The 11,578-nt window shown below is 36.2% G+C and overlaps 2 protein-coding genes across 2 annotated transcripts in view; one reads left to right on the forward strand and one right to left on the reverse strand.

Annotated features, from left to right (window-relative positions):
* MS3_00009185 (uncharacterized protein) overlaps window positions 1–4,213 on the forward strand; it is a 72,408-nt gene extending 68,195 nt beyond the window's left edge. Inside the window, exon 15 of the mRNA XM_051217518.1 lies at window positions 1,282–4,213. Coding sequence (XP_051072996.1) covers window positions 1,282–1,479 — 198 coding nt within the window. The 3' untranslated portion in view covers window positions 1,480–4,213. The remainder of the gene's footprint in view (window positions 1–1,281) is intronic.
* Window positions 4,214–6,274: 2,061 nt separating this feature from the next.
* MS3_00009296 (uncharacterized protein) lies at window positions 6,275–8,166 on the reverse strand. Its single transcript, XM_051217648.1, has one exon. The coding sequence runs from the start codon at window positions 7,965–7,967 to the stop codon at window positions 7,512–7,514; it is 456 nt and encodes a 151-aa protein (XP_051072997.1). The 5' UTR covers window positions 7,968–8,166; the 3' UTR covers window positions 6,275–7,511.
* Window positions 8,167–11,578: the final 3,412 nt, after the last annotated feature.

Below are 11,578 nucleotides of genomic sequence, written 5' to 3' on the forward strand. Positions count from 1 at the left end.
GAATCCAGGACGTGCGTTTCGTCCTATTTGGGACTCGTCGTCTAAATATACCTGCATCTCAGAGGTGATGTTCACTCTAGGACTCGAATCCAACTCAATTAAAGACTTCTACTTCCTTTTGTTAGTTATTATATGTATAAATAATTAACTAAATAACTTGGAACTTTCAAACAAAAGGTAAGGGGTTTAATTCTTGAATATTCGACTTCAAGATTAAAGTAGTTTTTACGAATCCTAATGGTTTAATGTAAATAAGTTTTCCATTTAGTTTGATTCAATTAATCATGTTGAAAATACTGTGGAAAGTTTTAATGGCATCAAACTTGCTGTTGAAATTGCCACAGCTTAATTCTAATAATATAAAGCTATTCACATAATATATAATAAGGAGTTGAAGTTAAGAATTAACACCGTTGAATGCCGGCTAGCTCAGTGGTCTAGAGGTTAAGCGTTCGCGCGCGAGGCCGTTATGTTCTGGGTTCGAGTCTCTCGAGGCGGGATCGTGGATGCGCACTGCTGAGGAGTTCAATACTAGGACGAAACGGCCATCCAGTGCTTCCAGGTTTTCCATAGTGGTCTAACTTCAATTGAGTTATGAATTCAACTATTAAATTATATTATCCATAATCTTATATAAAAGTACGGAGTGATATTCAGTAAATTCAGTGACTGAATTCTTTTCATTTGAATCATTGATGGTAATATGTACTCAGTAGTATGTAAACATCTTGGTTTTACACTAAAATTAAATGAGTTTTCAAACTGTATATTTCATTAGAACAATACACATAAATAAACAATGTTGTTTTCAATTAAATCTTCATGAAGATTTACTCTAATATACGGTAATATTTATACAAACTTCATAAATATTATTAAATCCACAAAGTCAATTTATGAGTCAATGATAACAACGTAATAGATTATGTAACTCAACATAATGTCAGATGTACTCAGTGATTAGAATAATAAAAGACTGAATAAATATCTCGAAATAGGAAGTAGGTGAAAACTTTGAAAAGATCGACATTCGATTAATCGTCATCAAGAATTATTATCTGGCCAAGAGAGATATGTGGTGGTGTGTGTGTGTGTGGGGGGGGAGGGTTCAAATTTTTATAATTGCCTATAACCCCGTAACCGTAAATTACTCAGAATCACTTTAATTTTATTTATCAGCTAGTGCCTGTAGTGGTTTAATATTTTACACTACGTCATATAACAGTAATATTTAACTAACATATTCTATTCTGTATTATACTCTTCAATATTTCTTGATAGCGTTATGATGCCTCTTTGAATATGTCATCATCAATATATAACAATAATAATAATCGTAAAAGTGGATCACCAATTGTATGTAATCCAACAATTCAATTGTATGAAAATCCATTAAGATCTGATGAAGAAGATGATGATGATTTTCAATGTTCATGCAGTGAAAATGATACTGATGATCATATAACTTTAAATAATTAATTCAAGAAAGAAAAGAATCTAAATGAATTCAACAAAGAAGAAGTTCATGAAGAAGAACAACAACAAGAACTAATATAAGACAATAGTTAAACACAAACAAACAAAAACAACAACATGGACACATTGAATTTCTTTACTCTACTCATTTATTTCTAATAATTATGATAAATAATCTTTATAATGGCATTTAGTTTAGGCTTATCTTTCACATTCTTGTTCAGTCAATATGTTTACTTTATTATTGATTCATTTTATTGATTAAGTTATTTATCAAATTTTTTTTTCTTTTTCAATATATTCTCTTATCGGTGATCTTTGTCATAAAAAGGGAAAAAAAAATTTCTTTTTCATCATTTATTATTTGCACTTTATACCCCCTACCCCATCACCATCACCACCCATACCCTGCATTAACTCACATATTACATTTTTGCACTGTTTGCAATATTTTGGTAATCATAGTCATACATAATGAGTTTCAAAGTACATTCACTACCTGTATGGCATTTATTCGTTATTTAAAAGAACTATTTTTTTTTCCATTTTGCTGAGGGGGGGGGCTGGATGTTCTTTCGATATAATTTTTAATTAGTATTATTTATTTTAATCGTACTTTTATTCATGAATTTAGTTGTTCAAATTGTTTAGTATTTAGTTCACTATCCTATACATTTTCATCATATCATCAAATATATATATATATATAAGCGTATACATTCATTTGTATGTTATTCACTTCATTGTTGTTAGTTATTAACATTCTATGAGAAAAATGCTATCATGAGTTTGTCCATGTTGAATGTTTCTTCTAACATTCAGCTGATGAGTTCCAAATGGGACGAAACATGCGTCCTGGATTTCGTTGCTAGCCACTAACTCTTGTTTGCTTTAAAAGCTTGTGACTTAAGGCTATATCAAGTCAATCCTCACAGAATGTACATATGCCAACATGAGATACAAGTAAAACAAAACCAATTGAATTTAACATATTTACTGTTTATGAGATTTGATTGTGTTTCAGTATCTAAAAAATTTAGCCTATTATTATTATTATTATTATTATTATTATTATTATTATTATTATTATTATTATTATTATTATTATTATTATTATTATGAATCTGTCAAATTAAGAAATTGAAATTAGGTGAATCAAAAATAATAATGCAAAATAAATACAACTAATCCGTAAAGGACTAATCATCTAGCTGATATTTGTCATGGTTCTGATCACTGTTATGTAAGTTAAGTAAGCAGTACCATATTTCTGTTATTTTTGGATGTACTGCTAATTCAGGATTACACGTAGAAATCACTGAAGTTCCTACAGCCCAGTAGCATAATTTTGAATAGTATCAAAGTTATTGAACAGCTTATATATGGTTAAATTATAAGATTCACTGATGAGAACAAGCTATTCCATGAAGCGCAATATTGATACAAAAAGATGGTAGACCTCGCAAGAAACCGAAATAGCTAAGCAGACTGTTTGGACAAGAACATATATATGCACTGTTTACCGATCTCGCTAAAGTATATGAGGATTATCATACTTACGAAGCGATTGCAAATCAGTTTCACAGGTGTACAACGAGAAACTCATGTTCTCAAAATTCTACGACAAGATCGATTAAATATAATTCAAGTGGATAAAATCGATTGTAAGGATATTTCACTCTCAGTACACTACTATTGAATATCTGATAGAATGAGTTAAAGCCTTAGAAAAGCTTTACTTTTTAGAAGTCAGCTTTGTGTGTTGACTGCCAAATTGTTGTTAACACTGTTTATGACCTGGTTCCTGCGTTTACTGTAATAAAATACAACACGGATCATTTGGTACCAATTCATGATGGTGCAACAGATGTGACGACAGGTTAGAGGAATAAAACATCTGAGAATCGCACACAAAGCTGAACTGTTCTTGCTAGCATACGTAAGATAGAGGGCTACTTTTTCATAGCTTACAGGTTTCTAAGTAGTTTACGTTACCACAGTAAGATATCAATACCTTAAATTCACCACAGAAATATCAAAAGTAACGGTTGAGGAACTCAGAATTAAGTGAACATTCAGCTGAGATTAAGTTTTTGACCATAACTAGTCTTTTTTACCCGAAACGCTCTTCAATTGATGTGGCTGAAATCACCGTAGATTTTATTAAGAAGATAAGAGGTACGTAAATGCACACTCATTGACTGTCTTCGTGTATTTGAAACAGTGAATGAATATATAAGGCAAGGAAATATTTTATCCATTAGTCTCGCTTACCTCTATTCACGTGGATTTAGGGTACAATACTATGGTGTCTGATGAATAAATGATCATACTCATACTCATTTTAGAGGCAAGATCTGACAACGTATATGGATATCAGGTATACATTGGTTCAGTTGCGTGATTAATTAGGATACATTATGTATGAATCATTTGATCTTTCTTATGTTTTTTATCCTACTCGTTTTTTCTGTTAATCATATTTCACTTGCAAATTATTCTATAAATATTTTGAACACATTGACTGAGTGATACTCTGAACAGTTTGGAATCATTTCAATTAAAATGGAAATTAGTCTGTTTAAATGAAAATTTTAACTTGTTTCATAATGATATTGTTGCTGTTAATTACAGTGCAAGTATCGATATACGTTCGATTTTGTTACTAAGATGTCTTATTCTAGTTTCTGTTCAACACTACTAACACTTTGATTCAATTGTACTCATTAAGTCCCTGTACACTTTATTTCTGTTTAATATTACTGAATATGACAGTTCATAAAATTGATCAAATATATATTAATGCATCCGTCTTCAGTTATCAAGATAAAAATAGCGAACAACATATATGTTTTATCAGAGACAAGTAGATTGATATCAAACTAATAAGTTGGTCACTTCAAGAGGGTGTGGTGTTTGAATGAACTAATGATTCCTTTGTACTTGTTGAATGCTTGATTTCGAATTCTAAATACAGTACATCCGATTGTGCTTATCTAGTACCTCTTGATCCAATTACGTTATTTCTGGAATCCTTAGTTCATACTGTAATTCAAATCCTCCTAATTATCACAGAGGGCTACGCTACTATTGTAGACTTTGTTCAAATATGTCGTCTAACTGAACAATTTTACCACCTATATCATACATCTACGAAGCAAATTCTTTTGCTTAGTAAATTACCAATAAAGAGAAGTTCATAGAGTGCGTAAGCACCTGTATTTATATTGAAGCTCCAAAAGAAATGAAAAATTCACTTTTATTAAGATATCAGTACACCATCAAGCAGACAATAATGTTTTGAATTCGAGAACGCGAAGATTTTGGTATCATTGGCAGTGATTTGAAACTTGACAACTCAGTTAAATCAGAAGTCAGAAGCGAAGAGGTTCAAAGGTATATTTGATAGAATATCGATATACCAAGAAATAACTAATCTAAGCTGGTTACCGATTGTAGAAGAACCGAAACACAGTTTACTCACTCGTGATCTGGTTCGGATGCGTGACCGAGTGCCTTCAGCTAGGTGAGTCCATTAAAATTAATACGGTCAGCAACAAATGTTGGAGACTTACTAAGCTATTGATTGTGTGGATTTATTTACCGCTTCGCCTTATGCTATTGATGAGTAGTCAAGTTCTGAGATTCGATGCCGGCTACGGTAGTTCAACTGACCTCCCAAAAGTCCTTTAGGAGAAAGTTTGACATATGCTCAAGGGCTCAGGAGAGCATCTAGGTACACTTTACTATTTCAGCTTCAGTTTGGAAAAGACAGGAGATTTGATGGCCTGTATTAGTCCTAGCAATGGTGGTCTCTCAGTTGATCCAACGTTCTTTTGAAAGAGTAGACGGGTGGAGCCTCAACCACGTGCTGAGGTAATGAATTCCACTCGATGATTCGATGGGAAAGTTGATAGTCAGCTGACAAGTAATTTGTTCTAGGCTTGTGAACGTTTTTGAAGTGTCCTTGTAAATTCTCTGTTTTGGAAGACGAGAAAAATGAGGGCATATCAGGTGCAAATTTATTACTAAGCAATTTGAAAACTGTAATCAAGTCGCCTCTAGTTCTGCAACATGACAACGGGAATAGGTTTAGCTCGGCCAGCCCAGCATCATACGGAAGAATCGCTATTCCGGTAATCAGCTAAGTTGCTGTTCTATGAACCTTTTCCAAAAGCCTACTGTCTTTTTTTAAGCAGGGGCTAGCCACTTGTATGCAGTACTCAATTTTAGGACGTACGAACACTGTATATAAAGTCAAAAAGGCCTTAGCGTCGACATGACTAAAAGCCCTACGTATTGACCATAAGGTCCTAAAACCTTTGGCGGCTATTGCACGGCAGTGTGCAGTAGTCTTTAAGTCATGGCTAACGATGACTCCCAAGTCATTATATGTCTGGACGACAAGTAGCTCAGTGTTATTCATCGTGTATGTATCTGTACCTTGATGACCGATATGCATCAAAACACACTTGGAAGTATTTATCGTCAACTGCCAGGTTTCAGACCATTCAGATAATTTCTTCAGGTCATTTCGAAGTTCTAACCTATCACCCTCACATCGTATCGTTCTCCATATCTTGTCATCGTCAGCATTTAGCAATACCGATGATGATAGGAGACGAGGAAGGTCATCTACATACAAGAGGAATAGCACTGGCCCCAAAACTGTACCCTGGGGCACTCCACTAAGCACAGTTCCCCAGCTAGATAACTTTGAGTTCACCCTTTATGGTATTCTAATTGTCGTATGAATTAGGAATTCCAGGATTAACGCAATTGAATTAACAAGACACAGGCACAAACGAATGTATTGTATTTAGAAATCGAAATCAAGCATTCAACCAGTACAAAGGTATCATTAGTCCATTCAAACACCACATCCACCACAGCTTAAATAGGAGTATAAGTGTTTGTAATCGGTTGTACGTCTTCTTGTTAAGTTCATCCTGAGTCTGTCCGACATTGTATAAGATAAAAACTTTGTAGTATCTAGAAAGTGCTCATTAGTATTGGAATTAACAAACGAAATCGGAACAGACTCACCTGGAATTGTATACAATCAGCATATCGGTTTTGTACTGAAATCATTAATATCTAGAATTTGAACCATAGATTTTTCAATCCTATCCTTCCCCACGAAATAATGTTGGATCTTTATATCCCCAAGTTATGAATAATGTGGCTTCATTTAAAACATATTTCTCACATTGTTTAGAGTAAACATTAGAACTGTTTTTGTGATAAGGGTAAACAGCAGTTGATATGAAATCATCCGAAATGTAATCAAACTCGAGGTCACTTAGTACTCGTGCTTCGCATTGAGCAGGTTTTTCACAAGGATCAAATGCATTATGAGGAGAGGTAATATATGATACGACATTAGGATTTGATTCTTCTGAAATATTCTTATGAAATTCATTTGGACTGTCATTGCAGAGCGTAGGATCGTTAGAAAAACCAGCATCTATCCAAACCACATCAGGTTTCCGATCATGATTAGGTTCATTTAACATATTTTCTTCAGAATTGCAAGGAATTTCATGAGAAATATGTGAATCATTAGGAAAAGTCATACCTGGTACAACAGCATGAGAATTATGATAAATCGGTTGATAAGGAACTGCTGTCTCACAAGAATTCTCGATTTCATCCAACTCTGAACTGCCATATGACTCTGCACTGTCTTTTAAAATCGTTGATAAAGATAAATGATCATTAAAGACATCCGAATTATTGAAACTTAAATTTCAAGATCTAGTACAGCTTGAAGCAAAATGGACAGTAGCTTTGCATACTGACTGAATGTGTCCTACCTTACCACATCTAAAACATTTAGCATTACGAAATACACATGAATTGCGAGCATGAAACTTTCCACATGATAAACATTTACCAAATTTCGTCTCACCTTTGTGATTTGCTTTGCAATTCCTCGTTGAAACACCTTTCATCTTTACACGAGAATAGGAATCACTGTTAAATGAACGCAAGTTTGATTGACCCTGAGATTGTAGATCATCACGACGACTAAGCTAAGTATTAGAAATCTTCATCGACTGGATATCAAGTTCATTGACTGCTTCGTAGTTAATACATGCAGTTCTAGCATCTTGAAAGGAACAGTTTGGCATTTTTAACAGCTCTCTTTCCAAACTCGGTATATTAATTCCTGCAGTTAATCGATCTCTCAGTTGCACATGAAGTTGATCACCGAAATTACACTTGGCAGCTTGTTTCTGTAATTCAAGGATGAATTCCCGAGCCTTTTGGTCATTTTGACGAACCATCTTATGAAACTTCGCCCTTTCACGGCATTCAAAACTGGTGCATTTTACATGACTTAATAATAGCTCTTTAAGAGTTGCATAAGGGAGTGAGATAGGTTTTTCTGGATATGCCAAAGTTTTTAATAAGCTGTACGCTTCTCTCCCAATGAATGTGAGGAAGTGTGCCACAATATTAACATCCTCATCATCTTCCTTGGTCATGCTCCAGATTTCGAACCTTTCCAAATAATCCTCAAAAGCTTCAGGAGTTGAATGAATATCTAACTTTTACATTACAGGCTCCATCGCGACGCCAATATAGTATTCTAATTGTCGTATGAATTAGGAATTCCAGGATTAACGCAATTGAATTAAGAAGACACAGGCACAAACGAATGTATTGTATTTAGAAATCGAAATCAAGCATTCAACCAGTACAAAGGTATCGTTAGTCCATTCAAACACCACACCCTTACTCTTTGTTGACGCCCAACTAAGAAGTCTTTTATCTACATAAATAGATTGCCTCCAATCCCGACATTTCTTAACTTATATAACAACCGGTTGTGCGGAACCCTGTCAAAAGCTTTGCTGAAATCAATGAAGGCTACGTCTACAGGTGACTTTTGGTCCTTAAGAGCGCACCAGCTTTCACGAGCCACTGATAAGTTAGTGAGACAAGAGTAACCTATTCTGAAACCATGCTGCTTCTCTGAAAGGATACGGTTTTTATCGAGATTTTTAAACAGCTCCTTCTGAATAATATTTTCTAAGATTTTAACAACCACACTAGTTAGGCTAACAGGGCGGTAATTCTCAGGTTTGTGTTTCGTACCTGTTTTGAAGACAGGACTTACTATGGCGTTTTTCCAGTCTTTTGGCAAACAACCCTGAGTTACAGATAGATTAAAGCATATACCTAAAGGGTTCGCAACGAAGTTAGATAGTTCCTTTAGTAGCCAAGGATGCAGTTCATCAGGCTTTACCTATGTCAAGCTTATTTAGCAGACCGAAGACATCGAGTCCTTTAATGGTCACGCTATCCAGTGTATGTGTGGTGGGATTTTTATGGACTGACGGGAAGAGTGCTTCTGTAGCGTGGTGTCGAGTCGAAATTGACTATGAACACCACTACAAAGGAACGCGTGCCAGGATATCCATAAAATCCCCCGGAAGCCAAATATCAGAGGGCAGTTAATGGACCAAGTCGATATATATTTGCTGGCGATCTCGTGGTATCGAAAAAATACCGAGATCGTGCAAGGATACAAGCTTGGTTACAGAACGTAACCGAATCCGCGCGTGGTCACAATCAAAGTGTGTAAGAATAATGGATGTTTTTTAGCACAGTCAAACGAAGAGCACATTAAGATAAGCACTGGTACAGTTGGTTATAATAATAATTGTTTTCGCCAAACCAGTCGTGTTATCGTGATAAAAATGAGTCACTACATTTCTGTGGTATATACATTGCTAAAGTAGTTTGCGAACACTTCAGCCTTACCAAAGTCATCCCCCACTAACGACGCAGCAGTACTGTCTCCCCATAGAGCAGGAATATTTCCTCTTCCTTTTATCCTTAGGTTTATATAGAAATGCGAGCGTTTAGGACATTCTGTGGATTCCTTAACAATTTTTCTTCGTTCAACTTTCTAGACTTACGGAGAGTCAAGGCACAGGTATTCCGAGCTTTTCGATACTGAGATTTTGTCTCATCAGACCCCAGTAACCTAAATCTATCCCAGATCTTTCTTCTCTTACGGAAAAGGATGCGGACCTTCCTACTGACAAATGGTGTAGTCTAAGGGGTGTGTGGTGTGATAAATTTTAGGTATAAATTAAGGAATGCATCCCAAGTCGTTTCAATTAAGGACTCTGGGTCTGTTGTCCGATCGACGAACGACGCTGAGTGCATGATATCTGGTATGTTTGCTTTCCAGACGTTAGGTCTGGATTGAGCTGACACGCGCTCGTGATTCACAGTTATATGGGAGTCGAAAGTTAAAACTGCGTGATCACTTTTACCTAGGGGTGGCATGCATTGGAGGTTCGCAACGGCATCCTCATAGTGAGTCAATATATGATCAATAAGGATGATTCAGTGTCCGGTTCGTACCTAGTCGCTTCTTTCACATGTGATAAACGCACCAACTAGTTCATGCTTGAAGGAATTATCTGGTGATCTAGTTCGCAGATTTTCCAAGTCTACCAAAGGTTTGTAGCGTGGCGTCGAGTTGAGATTAACTATGAACACCGCTACCAAGAAACACGTGCCAAATAGATCAGAAGGCGTAAGAAGCTCGTTCCAAATGACTCTGTAGATCACCAACGTGGATGATCTATGTCGAAATGATTGGAGGCCTACTCGAGTTAGACGTGAATGGTGTGACGAACCAACTAACGTCGAAGTCACACCTCGTGGTCAGCACCTTACGTGGACTACCCCATTGACGTAACAAGGTACTATAGATGCTTTGAAGACTGTACAACACAAAGGACGTTATTACAGAAATATATTAGTTAAAGTAGATACAAGCGAAAGTAAGACCACTGCCGCATGGGCCATTCCATGGCGTATGATTAACTAATGCGCGTTGCTTGTACATGACCTTGGCAGGGAGCGATGATCTGTTCGACATTCAGTGATCCAACTGCCGGATGATTTGGCTAGGGCTCAGTGACATTTCACTGGCCCTACAATACTCCCCACCAGATTCAACGGCCGTTTGAATCGGTACCAAACATGTTGGGAGCAGTCGCGCGCCAGAGAGTGCCAAACGAATATTATAAATCCTCCAGGTATTGCTTATCTGTAAAAGAAATGGAAAGGAGGCGGCAGAAACTGGTCGGGAAACAGCGAGTCATAATATGTTAGTAGGACGTTGGTTAAACGTAAAGCGATTAACCATAGAAATAATGAAAAGAACAAAACGTTTTATTGTTCTATCAAGTCGCGCTGAAATATATAGCCTTGAAAAGTAATTCAGTTCCTCCGATGACAAACGTTAAGTCTGCCGCAAGAGTAATGATGCTATAGCGATAGTAGGATAAGTGTATTATCAATCGATATCCATATTTGTACTGTCATTAGTTTAAAGTTGTAAGTCGGACAGTGTCGTTGACAGCTATTAATTAGTGTCAAATTCTAGTTATATCTATATCTAACAGACTAACCGTAAGTACAGAAGTATAACAGTGAAGAGTGGTCGTGATTCCGTTGTGCGAAGCTATTGACCAACTTGTAGTCACAGTTTGAAAAGTCGATGACTGCTGTTACAGTCAGTAAGGGTTGAAGGCTACAAATCGACAGCAAAAGGTGGCACGATGAAGTCTCTAAAAGATGATAAACGGTGAATGCTGCGTGTTTGTTCGGTTAGTGAACAGAAAAATATCGAAAAGAACATAAGAAACCAAGAGTGTCACTCTGGACTCATGTCAATGATACCCTTGAAAAACGCTGTCAGTGTTGGGATAGAGGCGACAATATCGTTTTCAGTTTGCAGGAGATTCGCTCGACTGCATAAACTGATGATTCGCGCGAATGATATTGTCGTCAGACCACCAATTGAACTGGACAGGTTGTAAATCGTCGAGTAGTTGAACAGCCGATTGATGTACCGGAATCATCTGTTAAATAACAGCCACGAGGAAACAATACTTCATAAAATGAAGTACGACATCGAAGTAGAACAACTACAATAGTTCAGATGTGTTACAATGTCAAGTCTAAATAACATCGTTCTTACGTATATTGACAGTTGCACTGAACGTTCGCTTAGGTATGATTAGCGTAACAGTTGGATGTGTGAATAAAAACATATACGAAACTATGG

This window comes from Schistosoma haematobium, chromosome 1 (assembly GCF_000699445.3).
Source record: "Schistosoma haematobium chromosome 1, whole genome shotgun sequence".
NCBI classification, from domain to species: Eukaryota; Metazoa; Platyhelminthes; class Trematoda; order Strigeidida; family Schistosomatidae; genus Schistosoma; species Schistosoma haematobium.